Below are 21,107 nucleotides of genomic sequence, written 5' to 3'. Positions count from 1 at the left end.
AAATGTTCACTAAGGCTTTCTAATTAACTATGTGGCTCAATTAATAATTTTAAAAATTGTACAATACAATACTAGATAAAAATGTAGCTAGCTGTGTTAGTTTACTACGAGTTAATCATTTAATTTAATGTTTTATTATTTATTACTATTAATTTTGATATATATTTTTAAATAAAAAACTGAGTTTTATAAATTTATAACGAAATCATCACATTATATATTAAAGAAATCAGAAATATTTTTCTCAAGTATATTCTGAATAATTGCAAAAACTGTTTCATAAAAATAATTGTGAACATATCAATTAAGATGTTTAATTTTATTAAATTATTTGTCTCTGTGTTCATCATGCGTTTTATGAGTTTAAATTCATATATGACTTTAAAAAGAATTAAAAGTATAAATTAAAAAAATAAAATCCGAATTAAGTAATTAAAATTCAGTTGAACAACACCAATATTATCTAGTTACACTTCAACATGATCAAAATCTAAAAAACATACTAATCATTAATTTTAATAATTAAAGAATGGTAGAATTCAAATGAATATTATTTTTATTTAATGCGTGAACATTATAGTTGATTGTTAGTTTGGAGAGGTTGATTGTTTTTCAATAGTACAAAAATAAAAAGAGGCAATTATCTCACTGTTTCTAACCTACTCCAACAGACAAAATGACATTTAATTCTGCTAAAATATATATTTAAAAGAAGAATGAAAAGACCCAGACTTTCTCTCTTTGCTTTGTGAACCATTTCTCTCTCTCTTTCTTACTGTGAACTCTTTTTGATACTACCATTTGGGTAGCATTCATTTGCTCTGATTCTTAAGGTAGTAGTCTTTTAAATAAAAATTAAAAAAATTTCCGTGGGGTCTTTGTTTTTCCTTTTCGTTTTCCAATTTATATGAAAAAAAATGATGGCTGTTAAGAGAAGGGCAATTGTTTTTCGTCGCCCTAGATTCTGTTAAATCCTAATTGTGATTGGATCTCTGTACTCTTTCCCAATTTCTTTTTGGTCATCACATTTCCGTGGAATAATAAAATAGTGTTATTAATCTTATTTAATTCTAGCATTTACTTATATTCAAGATCTGATTTTTATTTTCCACTCGGTTCTCATATCTGGAATTTGGGTTTTTGGTTTCATCACTTAGTAAACAGAGAGTCCTGAAATTTTAAGCTTATAGGATTGCAGCATTTTCTGGGTTTTACTTATTTTGGACTAAAACTTTGTTAAATGGTGAAGAATTAAAGAGCTTTCTTTCAAAAAGAAGAAGAACTGAAGCTTCTTCTGGGCTGAGAAAGAAGGTTGGCGATTGATCATAAGGAAAGAGAGTTATTCGTCTTTTGCGTTTTCAGCAAAGGTAACTTTCTTTCTTTTCTTCCCTTTTATAGCGTTTTAAAGATATCAATTTGACAGCTAATTCAGCTTTATTATACTTGTTTCGGAAGATTTGGAATTGGATTATATTTGGTTATGTAATCATGTCTTAACTTCTTAAGTTCTCATATCTGGGAAATGAAAATTTCCTAAAATTTCTCCTTTTATTTTTTTCAGTAAAGGAAAGTCTTTATTGGTATTGTAATTCATAATATAGTGAAATTGAGCATTGGGCGTGCCACTGTTACTGAAAAATGAAATATAGGAGAATAAGCTGCAATGAACTTTTTGGGTTCTCTATATAAGATCTTTCCGGCTTTCATCCAGCGATCCAGCATTCATTTAGTTGAATATTTGTTTGTCTGATTCTGCAGGAAGCCGAGGAGCAAGCTAAAGTGGCTTTTGTTGGTAATGTCAAAGTCACTGTCCCCTGAACCACGGGAATGGGGACCCTTATCTTCATCTAACCCTAGGTGAGTTATTATGAGTGATGGGTTTACTAATTTATTGGAATGGATTTAAAGAAATGAATATAACAAGCAAATTGTAGAAATCATCTCTGATGTTTTAATAGAAAGGTCATATATATTTTAATTTATTCTGGCTATTTTAAGTGGTTTGGATCTATAGTTTGGTTGCTTATGCTAATGCTATTCGTGGATTAATGAATTGACTGTTTATATCCAGGAAATCAAATGAAACAAATATAATGGATGGTTCTGATGATACTGTGGCAGCAGTTGCTCATTTTATTGAGCAACTGCATGCCTATACGTCTTCACCAAGCGAGAAAGAACTTATCACAGCCCGTGTGCTGGGTATTGCCAGAGCAAGAAAGGAGGCAAGAACACTTATTGGTTCCCATGGGCAAGCAATGCCGTTGTTTATATCCATTCTCAGGAGTGGCACCCCTTTAGCAAAACTCAATGTTGCTGCAACTCTGACCGTGTTATGCAAAGATGAGGACTTACGGCTGAAGGTTCTTCTAGGTGGATGCATTCCGCCGTTACTCTCACTTTTGAAGTCTGAATCAACTGAGGCCCGGAAGGCAGCAGCAGAGGCTATATTTGAAGTTTCTTCTGGTGGTCTTTCAGATGACCATGTTGGTATGAAAATATTTGTTACAGAAGGTGTCGTGCCAACTTTATGGAAACAACTCAGTCCATCAAACAAGCAGGACAAAGTGGTGGAAGGGTTTGTTACTGGAGCTTTGAGGAATCTTTGCAATGAGAAGGATGACTATTGGAGAGCAACACTGAAGGCTGGAGGAGTAGATATAATTGTGGGTCTTCTCTCTTCTGATAATGCTGCTGCTCAATCCAATGCAGCTTCCCTTTTGGCCAGATTGATGTTGGCATTCAGTGATAGCATCCCAAGAGTAATAGATTCTGGGGCTGTCAAAGCCTTGCTTAAGCTTGTAGGTCAAAACAATAACGCTTCTGTCCGTTCAAGTGCTGCAAATGCTTTGGAAGCCCTTTCTTCAATGTCCAGTGCAGCAAAGAAGGCAGTTGTAGATGCAAATGGTGTTCCTATTCTTATTGGGGCTGTTGTTGCTCCTTCTAAAGAGTGCATGCAAGGAGAGCATGCCCAGGCCCTGCAGCACCATGCCACTCATGCGTTAGCAAATATTAGTGGAGGAATGTCCGATTTGATACTATATCTTGGAAAATTATCACAATCTTCTCGCTTAGCTGCACCAGTTGCGGACATAGTTGGAGCACTTGCTTATGCTCTAATGGATTTTAAGCAGACTGCTGGGCTTGATGAGGAACCCTTTGATGTAGCACAGATAGAGGATGTATTAGTTATGTTACTCAAGCCTCGTGATAATAAGCTAGTCCAAGATCGTGTCCTTGAGGCCATGGCAAGCTTGTATGGTAACACATACCTCTCACAATGGCTCAATCATGCGGAAGCAAAAAGGGTGCTTATCGGGCTTATAACAATGGCTGCTGCCGATGCCCAGGAGTATCTAATACTTTCTTTAACGAGTTTATGCTGTGAAAAAATTAGTGTTTGGGATGCTATTGGTAAACGAGAAGGTATTCAGTTGCTCATATCATTGTTGGGCTTATCCAGTGAACAACACCAAGAGCATTCAGTACAGTTGCTAGCCATCTTGACTGATCAGGTTGATGACAGCAAGTGGGCCATTACTGCTGCTGGTGGGATTCCTCCATTGGTGCAGTTGCTGGAGGTGGGATCTCAGAAGGCAAGGGAGGATGCAGCACATATTCTATGGAATTTATGCTGCCACAGTGAAGACATTCGTGCCTGTGTTGAAAGTGCAGGTGCAGTACCAGCTTTCTTGTGGCTCCTAAGAAGTGGTGGGACGAAAGGGCAGGAGGCATCAGCTAAGGCTCTTACAAAGCTTGTCCAGGCAGCTGATTCTGCCACTATTAATCAGTTATTAGCTTTGCTCCTGGGAGATACACCAAGCTCAAAGGCCCATATAATTAGAGTTCTGGGCCATGTACTCACAATTGCACCACATCAGGATCTTGTGCATAAGGGATCTGCAGCTAACAAAGGACTGAAATCTCTTATCCAGGTTCTCAACTCCCCAAATGAAGAAACTCAAGAGTATGCTGCTTCTGTCCTAGCTGATCTATTTAGTACACGAAAAGATGTATGTGATTGTCTGGTAACTGATGAAGTTGTACAACCTTGCATGAAGCTTTTGACTAGCAAGACTCAAGTTGTTGCAACTCAATCTGCTCGAGTGTTGGGCGCTCTGTCTCGCCCAACCAAATCTAAAACTGCTAATAATATGTCTTACATTGCTGCAGAAGATGTCAAACCTCTAATTAGATTGGCAAAAACTTCTTTCATTGGTGCTGCTGAAACCGCTGTTGCTGCCTTGGCCAATCTTCTCTCTGATTCCCATATTGCTGCTGAAGCACTAGCTGAAGATATTGTTTCGTCTTTGACAAGAGTGATGGGAGATGGAACTTTAGAAGGTAAGAAGAATGCTTCAAGGGCTCTTCATCAATTACTCAAGCATTTTCCAGTCACCAATGTGCTCATAGGAAATTCTCAGTGTCGTTTTGCTGTTCTTGCACTTGTTGATTCCTTAAATGAAATGGATATGGACACCACTGATGCTGCAGATGTTTTGGAAGTAGTTGCACTCTTGTCTAGAACAAAAAGGGGTGTGAGTTTAACTTATCCACTGTGGTCTGTACTTGCTGAGGATCCATCAAGTTTAGAACCTCTTGTGCGCTGCCTTGCTGAGGGGCCTCCTCCACTGCAAGATAAGTCCATAGAAATTTTATCTAGACATTGTGGGGAACAACCACTGGTTCTCAGTGATCTATTGGTTGCAAGATCACTATCTATATGTTCATTAGCCGATAGAACAATGAACTCAGCCAGTTTGGAAGTCAGAGTTGGAGCGGTTGCACTTCTTACATGTACTGCAAAAGAACACAAACTGCAGTCATTGGATATACTTGATCAGTCTGGGTGTTTAAAACCTCTCATTGAAGCTTTAGTGGATATGGCAAAGAGGAATTCAAGACGTCCATCTTTAGAAATTGAGGTCAGAGGCAGAGCACCAAGAGAGTTTATTGAAAGAACTGCATTCCTGGAAGGCGAGGAGTTTGATGTTCTCGATCCTTCTGTTGTTTTGGGTGGAACCATTGCTTTGTGGTTATTGTTAATACTGTCTTCATGCCTTTCTAAAAACAGAATTACCGTAATGGAAGCTGGTGGACTTGAGGTTCTATCTGACAAGCTTATGAATTATGCTTCCAGTCCTCTGGTATGGCTCTCCCTCTCTATACTGTATATTTGACAAAACCAGAATCCACCACTCTTTAGTTGATGCTAAGCAACCTATTCTTACACTCTTACATTCTTTTCGGTAGGTTGAACACTATTGTACTTTCCCGAGCTATTTTCAAGATTGATTTTAGAAAAAAGACTTCCAGGATAAAGTTATAATCTCTTGGTTGGTTTTCCTTTTTAATTTTCAGATTTTGCTCAATTTTGTACCGCAAATGCATTAACTTAATACTTGTGTTAGCTTTAATGAGTTGCAGCTGCACCCTACTCTTGTTATATTCATTACAGATTTCTTTTAGATGAGCCTATCCAATTGTTTCCATTTATGTCTTAACTATTATGCGTTGATATGGCATATTTTGTGCTAGAGAAATTTGCCATGGCTGTAGATACAAGTTATAAGTAAACTGACAAAGGTATCTTCCAACGTTAACTGCAGAGAGAAAAAATGAGGAAAGATTATAATCCTGAGATGAGTGTGGAGTGAAAGTGGGATCATATGTTCTGAATATATAAAAATATAAAATTCATATTCCTAAAACAACTTTTTTTTTTCAAAAAAAATTATGACATGACATCGCCCGTTGGTCTTAAGAATACTTGCTAAAGATTGTTTGCCTAGCTGAAAACTATGTTTATTTTCAGGCAGAATTCGAGGATACAGAAGGTATTTGGATAAGCGCCCTGCTTCTTGCTATATTGTTCCAAGATGAAAATGTTGTTTTATCTCCGGCAACCATGCGCATCATACCTTCACTTGCTCTTCTGTTGAGATCTGAAGAAGTTATAGACAGATATTTTGCTGCTCAGGCAATGGCTAGTCTAGTTTGTAATGGAAGCAAGGGAATAGATCTTGTCATTGCAAATTCTGGTGCTGTTGCTGGATTGATAACATTGATTGGTTACTTGGAATCAGATATGCCCAATTTAGTGACCTTGTCTGAAGAATTTTCTCTGGTACAAAATCCTGGTCAAGTTGTATTAGAACATCTTTTTGAAATTGAAGATGTGAGAATTGGCTCTACTGCACGGAAATCTATTCCTCTTTTAGTGGATCTTTTGAGACCAATACCAGATAGGCCTGGAGCCCCTCCGATTGCTGTTCAACTCTTAACCTGCATTGCAGATGGAAGTGATGCTAATAAATTAATCATGGGGGAAGCTGGAGCTATTGATGCTTTAACAAAATATCTGTCTTTGAGCCCTCAAGACTCAACGGAGGCTGATATATGTGAATTGCTCAGGATATTATTTGGAAATCAGGAACTTATTCAATATGAAGCATCACTTAGCTCCTTGAATCAACTTATAGCTGTTTTGCGCCTGGGTTCTAAAAGTGCCAGGTTCAGTGCTGTGAGGGCTCTCCATCAAATTTTTTATGCTGAAAATGTTGTAGATTCTGAGTTATCCAGTCAGGCTGTACAACCATTGGTTGACATGTTGTCTGCTGCATCTGAGAGTGAGCAAGAGGCTGCTCTTGTTGCCTTGATCAAGTTGACTTCCAGGAATGCTTCAAAAGCAGCTTTAATGACTGATGTAGAAGGAAACCGACTCGAGAGTCTTTACAACATATTAACTTCGGCTTCATCTTTGGAACTGAAAATAAATGCTGCACAACTTTGTTTTGTTCTCTTTGGTAATACTAAAATTAGAGGAGATCCTATAGCCTCTGAATGCATACAGCCCCTTATTTCTCTTATGCAGTCTGATGCTAGTACTGCAGTGGAGTCTGGAGTCTATGCTTTTGAGAGATTGTTGGATGATGAGCAGCAGGTGGAGCTTGCAGCTGCATATGACATTGTGGATCTCCTTGTTGGCTTGGTTTCCGGAAGCAACCATCAACTTATTGAGGCCAGCATATGTGCACTCATAAAGTTGGGGAAAGACCGCACGCCGCTCAAATCAGTCATGGTCAAAGCTGGTGTTATTGATAATTGTCTTGAGGTACTCCCTCTTGCATCCAGTTCATTGTGCTCCTCAATTGCTGAGTTGTTCCGGATTCTGACAAATAGTAACGCTATTGCTAGAAGTTCAGATGCTGCAAAAATAATCGAGCCTCTTTTCATGGTTTTACTTCGTCCAGATTTTGGTTTGTGGGGACAACACAGTGCCTTGCAAGCACTTGTAAATATCTTGGAGAAGCCGCAAAGCCTTGCAACTCTGAAATTGACTCCCAGTCAAGTCATTGAGCCTCTGATTTCATTTCTTGAATCACCTTCTCAAGCTATTCAGCAGCTCGGAACAGAATTATTGACTCATCTTCTTGCACAGGAACATTTTCAGCAAGACATCACGACAAAAAATGCAGTTGTGCCGCTGGTGCAGCTTGCTGGAATTGGAATATTGAATCTGCAGCAAACAGCAGTTAAAGCTTTGGAAAAGATCTCTGCTAGTTGGCCGAAGGCAGTTGCTGATGCTGGAGGTATTTTTGAGCTTTCAAAGGTCATCATTCAAGATGAGCCTCAGCCTCCTCGTGCGCTTTGGGAATCAGCTGCTTTTGTTCTCTCTAACGTTCTGCGTTTCAATGCGGAGTACTATTTCAAAGCTCCTTTAATAGTTCTGGTCAGAATGTTGCACTCCACGGAGGAGAGCACCATTACTGTGGCTCTCAATGCCTTAATTGTCCATGAAAGGAGTGATCCTTCAAGTGTTGAACAGATGACTGAAGCTGGAGCTATAGATGCATTATTGGATCTACTACGATCTCACCAGTGTGAAGAAGCTTCTGGCAGACTGCTTGAAGCTTTATTTAACAATGTAAGGGTACGAAAGAAGAAGGTTTCTAAGTACGCAATTGCACCCTTAGCACAGTATCTATTAGACCCACAGACAAGATCAGAAGCTGGCAGGCTCCTTGCAACTTTAGCTCTCGGGAACCTCTCCCAGCATGAAGAACATGCTAGAGCCAGTGATTCTGTTTCTGCATGTCGTGCACTTGTAAGCTTGCTTGAAGATCAGCCAACAGAAGACATGAAAACGGTTGCAATTTGTGCATTGCAGAACTTTGTCATGCGGAGTAGAACTAATAGGCGTGCTGTTGCTGAAGCAGGTGGCATATTAGTAATCCAGGAACTTTTACTTTCTCCTAATGTAGAAGTAGCTTCTCAGGCAGCACTGCTGATCAAATTCTTATTTTCTAACCACACGCTTCAAGAATACGTATCAAACGAGCTCATCAGATCTTTGACAGGTGATATAACATTGCAAAAGCTTTTTCCTTTTATAATTTTTTCGTTTCAGTTCGAAGCGTTGAGATGTGTATTTATTCTTTTTGTTTTAATTGAAATTATTGTTAGTAAAAGAAAGAAAAAAGGAGGAACGTTCCACATATATGTATGAAACTCGGCACTATTCATTTCTATATGGAGTTCATCTACTATATATGGCTCGTTTTACTACACTTAAAAAAACTTCTAGCCAACATGCAATATCAAAATGAGTCTTTTCCTCTCTATTGGTTCTCAGCATTGCAATTAATGATGAAATGTGTAATCATTGTCGTGCAGCTGCCCTTGAGAGAGAATTGTGGTCTCTTGCGACTATAAATGAAGAAGTCTTGAGAACATTAAACGTGATATTCACCAACTTTCCCAAGCTCCAAATCTCTGAAGCAGCTACCCTATGTATTCCCCATCTAGTAGGAGCACTAAAGTCAGGGAGCGAGGGTGCCCAGGAATCTGTGTTAGATACCATGTGCTTGTTAAAACATTCTTGGTCAACCATGCCAATCGAAATTGCAAGATCTCAGTCCATGATCTCAGCTGAAGCAATTCCTATCTTGCAAATGCTGATGAAAACTTGTCCTCCCAGTTTCCACGAGAGAGCAGACAGCCTATTGCACTGCTTACCAGGGTCTTTGACTGTTACCATCAAGCGTGGTAACAACCTAAAGCAAGCCATGGGAGCCACAAATGCATTTTGCCGATTGACAATAGGAAATGGTCCTCCCCGACAAACCAAGGTAACAGTTTCTATTTAAAAGTCAGTTGGAAAGTAAACCATCTACATTGTACCTATATTTGGGTATATGGTCATATGAATGTAGCTCGTTCCTTATGCATGGAGGTGCCTTTTCCTTTTCTGATTTAGTTACGGGGTTCCATTTTGCATTAATTTCCATATGCCAGGCCAGGCAATAGAAAATAGAGCCTTTGGAATACTATCCTTTCTTATTTTATTTGATGGCTTCAGAATTTGCGACTTTATATGAGCCATTTATGGCATGTATGAATATACCCCACCTTGTTAGGTTAAAAAAATTGAAGTATGCAGGTATAGATTTATCAAGAAAGTCGGTGTTTCTCAGTCGTTTATTCATCAAATTATTTTCAATGCCATTCATGTAGATGAATTTTTTTTAGCATATCCAGAATTTCGTTCTTTTTGTAAAACTTTCCACACTGTATCAGACACATCTTATGTGATGGAAAATGCAAATTTAATCATTTTACCCTTGCCTTGCTGATTGCATTTTTTTTAAATATATATTATTAATGACCACAGACTTTAACACTAATGGATTTGTGCTATGATCAGGTCGTGAACCACAGTACTAGTCCTGAATGGAAAGAAGGCTTCACTTGGGCTTTTGATGTGCCTCCAAAGGGACAAAAACTTCATATCATTTGTAAAAGTAAAAATACTTTTGGGAAGGTAAATGAGATTCCTATGCTGAATACACTATGGCTAAATCACTGCAACCTCAATGCGGTTATACTTGGGTGTTCTTAGTCGAACAATTTTCCTTTTGCAGTGCATAAAGAAGTGCTAATAGTTACATATTTATATCTTTGGCAAATTGTCGTATTGCTTTCTGATTTCTGATGGGAGATGTTGGTTTTTAACAGACAACCCTTGGAAGAGTGACTATTCAGATCGACAAAGTCGTCACAGAAGGAGTATACAGTGGTTTATTCGGCCTGAATCATGATAGCAGCAAAGATGGGTCTTCCAGAACGCTTGAGATCGAGATAATCTGGTCCAACAGAACAGAAAATGATGAAAGCATATAGTGGATTTAAAAGTTCATTTCTTTACGAGCGACCACAATGGAATCAAGATGAAATTTACAGGAGAAATATAATAGGGGTTTGCGGTTGCTTGCTTTTAAGTATGATATATATCTGTCAAAAGGTCCAGTTTTTGTGGTAAATGGTTTACGAAGATGTAAAGTATAAAATGTCTATAAATTGATGCCATGAAAAAGGAGGAATGGAAGAGCTTCCCCAAGTGTAGGAAGTAAAAGTTTCATTTTGTACAGTTCAGTCTTCAAGGACTAGCGAGTTTAGTCTTGTCAAAGGATTATGGCATTGCAAAAAATGTTATGAAAATGGCATCTCCATCTTAGCACAAAGTGCTGCTTTGTTAAATGGCGACAGTATAATTATTTTTAAAATATTTATCACATGCAAATATGTTTCCATTACATATAAATATAAATTTCAAATTTAGTAATTTAATTAAATGATTATGTATTACTTTCAAATGTAATAAAATATACAGTGTAGATAATAAAAACTAAGAAAGAATTTAATGTAATAAAATATTGTATCTTCCAACACAAATATGTATCACATTGTATTTCTTTTAACTTAAAGTTCTGGAAATTGATTGTCTGAATTGATGGTTGTTTCTCATAATAATATTATTTTTAAGATTTAAATTTTATTTTATTTTTAGATGTATTAATATTTCTTTTATCAAACATAAAAAAATTGAATTACATAGTTTAGCTGTCGACTAAGACATCTTTAAACAATAGATTTCAAACCTTTGACAGTGATTTTTTATATAATCAAGATATTAAAACATTAATTTTAATATTTTCCTCCAAAATCATATTCAAAATTAATTTTAATCGATTGAGTCGATTTTTCACTTATTCATTAGAACCCTATTTTTGTCGATGTTTTAATGCAAACAAGTCACCAATTTATTGTTAAATATGCCGGTTCAATTTGTAATGTAAAAGCTTGAGGGAAAAATGAGAATCAAAGCTTGAAAAAGTTAATTAACAACATATCATCAATACATGGAAAGAGGAAACCATCAACCGCCAACCCTAACATTCACTTTGCATCCCCTATTGATGTGATAAGAGTACATTAAATTAGGAATCACTTTTGCCTCACTTCATTGCATTACCCTTTGTTTCTTTTGTCCCGACTTTCCTAACTGAAAATGATGCTACTCACTTTACTTACTCAATCACAAGCAAACAAGAAACAAAGCTAACGGGACAACATCTGAAATGCCTAATGAGAAGAAGAAATGAGGCCAGGCTTTACAGAAAGCTACTTTGCTGCAGCAACGAGAGCAGATCTAGCTTGCGTGAAAGTAGCAATGAGAGATCCCAGTTGCAATTTATCATTGCACCCAAAACTCAAACGATACCTGCAAACGATAAAACATACAGGTTGATACCATTAGCTACTATCTGATAAACATTCCACAATTCACACCCATTATACACTATCAGCCATATGTTCACAAATACATACAAACAGATATTTAATTAACATTTCTTTCATGATTCCAAAAATGAATCCAACAGTTCTTTTTTACAGGAACTGCATATCATCTACTAGTCAGTTATTCTTCAATCTACTATCTATTATGAAGTATATTTATGTTGATGAGCAACGTTCTTTCCATATTCTGGCCCCAATTAAAATGTTCAACAACTTTACCAGTGGGGGGAAAACCCAAAACCCATTACAACAGCCAACAAATAGCCCGAGTAAAGGAAAAGTGTCATCTCAAATGTGGTGACTAGCAACAATAAATAATATCACATAATGGCTCTAAAACCTCATTAGGGTAAGAATAAACAGAATCCCAAACCACGCAACTTGAGATATAATAAAATAGTCTTAAGTTATATAAAAAGTAAATGATAAATACTGCTTATTTACCAAATTACCTTGCAGGTACTTTTTGCAGGTACTTTTATTGTTTATGGTTCCTCTTTTATAATCATAACCAGTTTTATGATACATTCATTATTTAACATCTCGATATCTTGGCTTTATTTTATCATTTAAAACATCAACCATTTATGAATTATTCATGTTTTGTGTTGTATGTGAGTTGAGAGCAGCAGCAGATACAAGTACTTACTCTATGTCTGCCAAGTTGTTAACTAACTGAACTCGAACATCTGAGGGCATTTTAATCTTAAAAACAAACCTGTTAAAAAGAGTAGTGAATGAATATCAACCAGAAAATTTTAAAGGGTAGCCTTTTATAAGTTAAAGAGACATGCACTTACATAGTCACTTCCCTCACAATATCAATCAAGGCCAATCCTTTTCTTGTCTTCATTTCAGAAACTCCTACAGAGAGTTAATAACAAAATAAAGATATCGTGTTAAAAGGTTGATCTAAAGAAAACCATTTTATTAATTGCATAACAAACAGTGAGATTAAGATAAGTACGTGTGAAACTCTCAGCAAACGAGTCATTCAGAAGCCAGTAAGATATTTGCTCAATGTCTTTAGGCAATGGATTTCCAGTACAGAGATACACGGCTTCTTCTGTAATCTTCTGAGAAGCCATGTGTGTTGACTGCATGTGGCAAAGAAATTATTAACAATGCTACTCTTTCCTATTCATGAATAGTACTAACCACATTAGAAGCAATAAGCATCTTACTATCCAAAATCCCCCTCAATAATGAAAATAAAGTATATTTCTTCATGCACTTGAGCATTTGATTCAGAGAGAAGTGTATGATTCCCAACCTTAAAAGCTAGCTTTAAATCCCCTTCCCCAAATGAGAAAAAAAAGGTATCCTATTCATTAAAACTAGTGTTGACATCACCTAAAACAGCAATCACATAACCTAACACACCAAGTGTAAATTAGACAAAAATAGCTCCTCTAAAGAACAATGAGATCATATGGTAATGTAACACAACTTCTGCTACAAAGCAAAGAACAGATCAATGCCAACCTGTCATTTGTCTTTCTTAAACAAGTGACTATTATTGTACACCAATTTATGCAAGAGTAATATGAGTAAGTGGTTTAAATACCTGCAAAATGTTTAAAGCCTTTCTCATGTCACCATTGCTAAGCCGTACTAGTGCTGCCAAGCCACTATCAGTTACATCAAGCCTGGTCCAATGAAGCAAAATCATTGTAATGGTATTCGGAAGAAAGATTCAAAGATAAGATCCAAAGAACAAAAGGTGAGTCCATATGAGATATGCAAAGGCACAGATTTATCACTTTCTAACAACTCTAATACAAGAACAAATGGCTTGATAAAGCTACACCATAGAACTTTCAATCTATGATGATTCGATATTTATGCCAGCATGAGCCTAGCTCAAAAAGGCAAGCTCTAGCTTAACTAGCAGAAAAATGAAAAATAAGTCATTTTTAGTCATTTTTTGTATCTCATGTGCATACATCGTCCATCAGCATTGACAAAAAAAGAACCACAGGTAAAACTATAAGCAAGACTTATCTTGCATTCTAATTAACTTTTTATCACCAACATTGAAACTCACCTCCACCACTTTTTTCCAAATAAAAGAACACTTAAATTAGAAACACTTCACTCCAACCCAATGTTTAGCACAACACAAATGAATGGCAAAAGGAAACAGAATACTTACCCTTCAGCCTCGATAACATGCTTAAGTCGCTCAGAGACATGAATAGGATCAAGAGGTGCAAATCTGAACCGAGTACATCTGGACTGTAGTGCGGGAATGATCTTGTTGACATGATTACATATCAGTGCAAACCTAGTATTCTTTGTGTACTTCTCAATAACTGCAGACAATCACTAAAAATGTAGTTACAAAAAGGAACATAATAATAACTTGCCAATGAAATGAATTCGGTCAAAGAAAATTATACCTCTACGCAAGGCAAATTGGGCATCCTTTGTCATAGCATCTGCCTCATCAAGTAAAATCAACTTTACGGATGACTTCACCCTGAAAAAACCTCAATATTAATCACCAATGGGTTACCTTTGCAAAAGCATTTATTGAAGCCTAATGATAAAAAAGGATAAATTATGAAAATATAGTAAAAAATGTCTGCCCAATATCAGCAGCAATACAAGAGAGCAAATGAATTTAAACAACTAAAAAAAACTTCTGCAGTTCCAAATTCATAAATAGCGGGTGGTGGTTGTCAAGGTGATGCATAATATAAGCAATGATGGATCAATAGCACACATCAAAAGGAAATTACCCAAATGAAAAGCTTTGGGTGCTAGCAAAATCTTGAATCTGTTGCCTAACAACATCAATTCCTCTATCATCTGAAGCATTCAACTCGAGAATCATATTATGATACTGTGCTCCATAAAGTTTCCGTGCAACAGCCAGAATGGTGGATGTTTTGCCTGTTCCGGGAGGACCATACAATAGAAGATGCGGCAATCTGTTCTCGCTTGTAAGCCTATCAACTATTTTACACCAACAAAAGCAGAGTAAATAATTTGTAAAAAAAAAAACGAGTACGACATCATCAAATTTCCTTCCATTGAGTAACTAAACAGACTGTTTATTTTAACCTTTTTTACTAACAATTATGAAAGATGAATACGAAAATTTTGAAATCTCGAACTAATTATGTTCCTCACTTTCCTGGAATGAATTCCTTTTTTAGCCCTATAATCATTGTAAAATTTTTTGAACAAGAAGAAAAATAAACCAAATAAAGTGGAAATACATTTTGAAAACCCTAGGAAAGAGAGAAAGGGAATTACTGGTGTCAACAATGTCACGGTGAGCGGCTACGTCGGCGAGGGACTGAGGACGGTACTTCTCGACCCAGGGATTGGCTTTGGTATCTGTGGCTGTGACGACGCTTTTTCCCTTGTTTAGCTTCTGAGAGTCGTTTTGTTTCTGGTGCTTGTCGTCTTCGTCGATATCCATAAGCGAAATTAATTCCGCCATCCTCGTCGAGTTTCTTCTTTTCTTTTTTTGTACACGGTCAGGATCGAGGTCGTTCGATCTCCGCCGTTCGGTACTGCTTGTGAGAAAATGGGGTTTCACTTTACTTGCTGCGACTGTTTTATGGCGCCAAACCTGTTTTTGAAGCGCGCCTTTTTCCGGATGTACGGTTCGTCCGGTTTTATTTTCTTCTTCTAATATTTTATCAATAGGATCGTTGAAACAGCCTAATATAGCCATATATGTTATTTTAAAAACAGGTAAATTACATTAATATTTTTATTTATTCAATACGACAAACGTAATATCAATTATTGATCAAATAAAATTAAAAATATACATTATATAAGTAATGAGGAGGGAATTTAAATTTTAAATTCCAAAGCTTGCTTAGGAGTTCAAGTTAAGGCAGTGACTATTAGGGATGGGCACGAGACCGAATATTACAGGTTTCAAACAAATTTGATTTGATTTAGTCGGTTTTTTTTAAAAATTAGGTCAGGTCGGAATTTTTTAGATGTTGTGTTCGGATCGGGTTTGGGTTTAGGGATAAAAATACTCAACTCGACCTTAGTAAAACATATAATTTTACTTTTATATTTACGGATAATTATAATAATGTCTCTCTCTATATTATTATTATTTATTAAATTATTATTTTTATTAAATAAAAATAATATTTTTTTAATAAATATATTATTTCAAATCGGGTAAAGTCGGGTTCGAATTTTATCTCAAAAGATTAGGTCAAATTCGAGTCAAATAGAAAATATAAAATTTTCGAGTCATATCATATTAAAATAAAATCCTATCCGACCTGACCCATACTATCCTTAGAGACTGCCGACTAGATGTTCAAACTTCGTACAAAATTTCTAGAGTTTGAATTCCTTCCAAACACTCATATAGTATACATTTTCTTTACCGGAAAAAGTAAAGAAAAATATATATCATTTTTATTTGACATATAATGTAATGATCGAATCAGTTAAATAAAAATATTTAATAAAATTATTTTAAAAAAATAACATATAGACTACTGATGAGGAGAAAAAAATGATGTGAAGATTATAAAGATACTATATTAACGTTATTATTAAATTTTTAATGATTAATTAAATAAAAAATATATAATGTTAGTGATGATTTTATAAAAAATAATTTGATGATTAAAACAAAAAAACAAAAAATAAGTTGACGTGGAAATTTATATATACAATAGTGTACTCTAAAAGTTATTTATCGAAGTATCATCATTTTATTGAAATTTTGAGAAGACGTAGATGATTGTACACACTTTTAATACATGATACTTAAATCTCGAGAAAAAAAAATTACACACTTTTATTGACATTGAATGATCTCAGAAATACGTAGTTATGAAATTTTTTTTTTTGAATTTTAAGTAATACACAAATTTTCAATGATCAAAATAAAGAAAGTAATAGAGAAAAAAATAAAATCAAATTAATTCAGAAAAAAGGAAAAACGGGTATCATAGATATGTGTTGACGTGAGCACGAACTGAGTGTAATTAGCGTGCATTAAGCCTTTCTTCAATCATTTATTAGGTGTATATTAAAATGTTTAAGCATTTAAAAAATTCAATATTCAATCAAGGTTATATTTACATTTTCATATATCACATTGATTAGATAATATTTTTCAAATGCTTAAACATAATCTTTTAATATATATTCATTGACTGAATGATTGAAGATAAAATTTATATATGTAGCGCCATTGTTAACTTACCCATTAACATACAAACATGTGTGTAGAACATAATATATATATATATATACTCCTATATATTTTTTTAAATTTGATCTATCTATATATCTTTTAGAATTCGACTAAAAACGAATGTTTGAAAACGTATCACGTTATTTATTTATTATTAAATTAATTAAAATGATCAAAACATCAATTAATTTAACCATTCGGTCCAATTAATTCTACTAGATCGATGTGTTATTTTAATTTTATATGTTTGATTTGATTTATATGAGTGAGAATTAGATTGAATTGCATTATTAAATGTACACAATATTGGCATAGCAAGCCATGACCAAAACTCATCACATTGCCAATCCACTCACTTAGACCGACAAATTTACTCATACCGAAGCTCATTAATTCACACGATAAAGTATATGATTTAATAAATTTGATAGTGCAAGTTAAATTGGATTTCAAAATAATTTCATTTTTATGAAAAAGTAATAAACAATTTGATATCGTTTATATATGTCTCGAGTTTGAAGTCTAATATATATAAAAAATTTTGTTTGAAGACACCCATTAAATTTAAGTGTACGACCTGGATTAATCCGAATAAGTAAGGAGGAAGTCATAAAAATCCGAGAAAACAACAAAAGAATTATACTAAAATTTATACAAACATAAAATACCGTAAATGTAGTAATTATTAAATTGAATATCAACCTTAAAAATAAGAGAAAATCGCCTCAGTGACCAAAAATACCTTATAATATACGATTTTAACCAACTTTTTTTGGATTTGCCAAAATGACCAATAAAATCGCAACGCGATATCAAAATCGCGTTGCGATTTAGAAAATCGCAACGTAAAAAAGAAAATCGCAACGGTCAAAAGAAAATCGCAACGGTCAAAAGAAAATCGCAACGCGAGCTTCCAAGTTCGCAACGCGATTTAGAAGAAAATCGCAATGCGATTGATAGAATCGCAATGCGATTGATAGAATCGCAATGCGATTTATAGAATCGCAATGCGATTGAGAGATTCGCAACGCGATTTAGAAGAAAATCGCAATGCGACTGAGAGAATCGCAACGCGATTGAGAGAATCGCAACGCGATTGAGAGAATCGCAACGCGATTTATAGAATCGCAATGCGATTGAGAGAATCGCAACGCGATTTAGAAAATCGCAACGTTAAAAAGAAAATCGCAACGGTCAAAAGAATAGTTAAAAAAATTTTGTTTCTTAAGAATTTTCTCTAAAAAAATAGTATCCGCGCGGACGTGTCGAAGACACGTATTACCACGACCACGACCACGACCACGACCACGACCACGACCACGACCACGACCCGACCCGAGACGAGACGGCGGCGGCGCGCGAGAGTCCCCCTTGTCCTCTTTCACTCAACAAGGAAGTGCAAAATACAAGCCTTAAATATAATTCCCAATAGTGTTTCCAATACTATGTGGGATTGAGCATTACCAACACTTATTCCCAATATCATTATTCTTCATAAGTTATCATCCATTACAATATGAATTATCGATAATAAATTAATTCATTTTAATAAGTATTTAAAATTATAACTTGATAAATACATGAAATAATTCTATTATTAAATAAAAAAATATATTTTTTATATTAAAATTATTAAGATAGATATTTACTATAAAAGTAAAAGATTTTTTTTCACGTACAACCTCTATGTGAATTAGTTTCACAATAAGGTATCGGTTATGCATTGGATTCTTTCGTATTAGATGGTCTTTAATAAGATCGTCATCATCATTCTTTTGTTCAACAATACCATATATTAATGAGGTATATTGGTTCATTAGCACGACTAATTCATATTGTAATGGATGATAACTTATGAAGAATAATGATATTTGGAACAAGTGTTGGTAATGCTCAATCCCACATAGTATTGAAAATACTATTGGGAATGGTATTTAAGGCTTGTATTTTGCACTTCCTTGTTGAGTGAAAGAGGACAAGGGGGACTCTCGCGCGCCGCCGCCGCCGCCGTCTCGTCTCGTCTCGTCTCGGGTCGTGGTCGTGGTCGTGGTCGTGGTCGTGGTCGTGGTCGTGGTCGTGGTCGTGGTAATACGTGTCTTCGACACGTCCGCGCGGATACTATCTTTTTAGAGAAAATTCTTAAGAAACAAAATTTTTTTAACTTAACGTTGCGATTTTCTAAATCGCGTTGCGATTCTCTCAATCGCGTTGCGATTCTCTCAATCGCGTTGCGATTCTATAAATCGCATTGCGATTCTCTCAGTCGCATTGCGATTCTCTCAGTCGCATTGCGATTTTCTTCTAAATCGCGTTGCGAATCTCTCAATCGCATTGCGATTCTATAAATCGCATTGCGATTCTATCAATCGCATTGCGATTTTCTTCTAAATCGCGTTGCGAACTTGGAAGCTCGCGTTGCGATTTTCTTTTGACCGTTGCGATTTTCTTTTTAACGTTGCGATTTTCTAAATCGCGTTGCGATTTTGATATCGCGTTGCGATTTTATTGGTCATTTTGGCAAATCCAAAAAAAGTTGGTTAAAATCGTATATTATAAGGTATTTTTGGTCACTGAGGCGATTTTCTCTAAAAATAATAGAGGAAAAAGATTAGGCTCATGAAAGCCAATGAATATTTAGCTAATTAATTAATTAACTGTGCTTTTTTTTGGGTAGTTATGATAAATCTATTTCTTTGATCTTTGTAAACGCTTTTTATATTTATTTTCCGTGTTAGATTTAAATTATTTGAACTAAAACCTCATCCATTTTTAAATAAAATGGAGAGAGTATTTTAATCTTTTGAATTTTATCTAGCGAAATCAATTTTTAAATAAATCTTATTTCGAATTAAACTATAATTGAATTTTATATCAATTTCTAATCTTGTAAATTTAGATTTGATTTACGTGAAAGAATTTTTATTTCTCAAGAACAGAAGATCAAGCAAACATGCAGCAGTCTCCAATTCACAACTACGGATACAATGAACAACATGAATTTCAATTCGAAAGACGTTGTTTCAACCATCGAAGTATGGATGCTTTCTTCACTTCGGCCCCTTTGAGAATTGCGTGTAAGAGGAGTCCCGTACCGAGACCTAATTCATTAAAGAACAATATGTCGAAACAGGTTTTTTCCGGATGAAATTTTAAAAACTACACTAATTTTTAATTATTATCTTCAAATTAAATTTAAATTTAAATTGAATGTGATTTAAAAAATCTCTCATTTCGAAAAATTTAGGATTCCTTTTTTAAAATAAAGCATACAGTTCGAAGAGTCGCCATCAATCTTTGATTAGAGTGTGATTAGGCACCCAAAAATAAAATTGTCATTTTAATAAAATATTAATTTTAATTAAAAATATAAACTTGGGGTCTGCGTTACCAAAATTTAAGTTCGGGAGTAGGTTACGTGTGATGAAAGATTAACACCCCACAACGCCCTAAATCGGTACCTAGTCGATTAATTAATTGTCTTTACAATAAAATGTACAAGTTCGAATTTAATTTGATTTTTGATCCCCAACAAAACAATAACATATGAATTTTACAATGTTCAAAAGTACACAAATAGATTAAATTAAAATTACCAAGCCATTAGAGAAAGATAAAGAATATTAGATTATTTAAAAATATCGAGATCAGATCTTAGATAAGTTCTACCAACATTTTCTAAATAAATTTAAATAACCGAACATTTCTTTTTCTTCCATTCCCTAAATTTTAAGGTGATGAATCAATTTTTTAGGTGTCACTGATAGAATACACTTTAATTTAAAATCGTTAAAAGTGGATCTCTAATAAGTTAAGACAATCCACTTAAAATAATTTTAACTTAAAAGGATATTACCATTAATCCAATTATGTAACGATGTCAAGTTATGCACATGAGGATATCATATAATTCATGTAAAAATGTCATACGATTTGTAAATTAATCACTTGTATACTTGCACATATATAAACATATCAATATGCAAAATAATATAACAACTAATTAAATAAAACCCTAATCATGGGATAACACATATATCAAAACATTTAATGCTTCCATACAAAACGTGTATATATATATAATAAGATTGTATATATAATATTAAATGCAAAGCCATTTTAGCACAATAATTAGTGTATTACACATGATACAAGACATAAGGCATCATTTGTACAACAAGCATTTATATATATATAGAATATAAAAAAAATCCCTAAATAAACATAGATTTACACATATATTAATTATAATATGATGTACATGTACAATAAT

General features: G+C 34.7%; 2 protein-coding genes across 5 annotated transcripts; one reads left to right on the top strand and one right to left on the bottom strand.

Annotated features, from left to right (window-relative positions):
* The first annotated feature begins 791 nt into the window (after positions 1-791).
* On the top strand, positions 792-10,539 carry LOC120130053 (protein CELLULOSE SYNTHASE INTERACTIVE 3-like). 4 transcript variants are annotated; one of them, XM_039147403.1, is made up of 8 exons: positions 792-833; positions 1,289-1,367; positions 1,759-1,857; positions 2,072-5,147; positions 5,816-8,360; positions 8,677-9,131; positions 9,707-9,823; positions 10,018-10,539. In XM_039147403.1, exons 3-8 carry the CDS (start codon positions 1,796-1,798, stop codon positions 10,180-10,182), a joined length of 6,420 nt encoding a protein of 2,139 aa, XP_039003334.1. In that variant the 5' UTR covers positions 792-833; positions 1,289-1,367; positions 1,759-1,795; the 3' UTR covers positions 10,183-10,539. The 4 variants fall into 4 exon arrangements, with proteins under 4 accessions (XP_039003334.1, XP_039003335.1, XP_039003333.1 ...); XM_039147402.1 differs by having other exon boundaries at positions 816-833; positions 1,250-1,367; XM_039147401.1 differs by having other exon boundaries at positions 819-833; positions 1,191-1,367.
* A 701-nt stretch (positions 10,540-11,240) lies between these two features.
* LOC120130054 (replication factor C subunit 3-like) lies at positions 11,241-15,226 on the bottom strand. Its single transcript, XM_039147405.1, has 9 exons — positions 14,905-15,226; positions 14,385-14,601; positions 14,043-14,122; positions 13,796-13,955; positions 13,208-13,289; positions 12,608-12,737; positions 12,441-12,504; positions 12,290-12,358; positions 11,241-11,563 (listed from the first exon to the last, which is right to left on the bottom strand). The coding sequence occupies exons 1-9, from the start codon at positions 15,092-15,094 to the stop codon at positions 11,464-11,466; spliced, it is 1,092 nt and encodes a 363-aa protein (XP_039003336.1). The 5' UTR covers positions 15,095-15,226; the 3' UTR covers positions 11,241-11,463.
* Between the last annotated feature and the right edge of the window lie 5,881 nt (positions 15,227-21,107).

This window comes from Hibiscus syriacus, unplaced genomic scaffold, assembly GCF_006381635.1.
Source record: "Hibiscus syriacus cultivar Baekdansim isolate YM2019G1 unplaced genomic scaffold, ASM638163v2 tig00110505_pilon, whole genome shotgun sequence".
Classification (NCBI taxonomy): Eukaryota; Viridiplantae; Streptophyta; class Magnoliopsida; order Malvales; family Malvaceae; genus Hibiscus; species Hibiscus syriacus.
Note: the sequence above shows the minus strand (reverse complement) of the source record. Positions and strands in the feature narration are given on the sequence as shown.

Coding starts and splice junctions, on each gene's coding strand:
- LOC120130054 (XM_039147405.1), bottom strand. CDS start 15,094: ATGGCGGAATTAATTTCGCTTATGGATATCGACGAAGACGACAAGCAC. Junction 12,738..13,207: donor AGGCTTTAAACATTTTGCAG/GTATTTAAACCA, acceptor TGCCACATGCAG/TCAACACACATGGCTTCTCA. Junction 11,564..12,289: donor AACAACTTGGCAGACATAGA/GTAAGTACTTGT, acceptor TATCGTTTGCAG/GTATCGTTTGAGTTTTGGGT.
- LOC120130053 (XM_039147403.1), top strand. CDS start 1,796: ATGTCAAAGTCACTGTCCCCTGAACCACGGGAATGGGGACCCTTATCT. Junction 8,361..8,676: donor GCTCATCAGATCTTTGACAG/GTGATATAACAT, acceptor ATTGTCGTGCAG/CTGCCCTTGAGAGAGAATTG. Junction 9,824..10,017: donor GTAAAAATACTTTTGGGAAG/GTAAATGAGATT, acceptor GGTTTTTAACAG/ACAACCCTTGGAAGAGTGAC.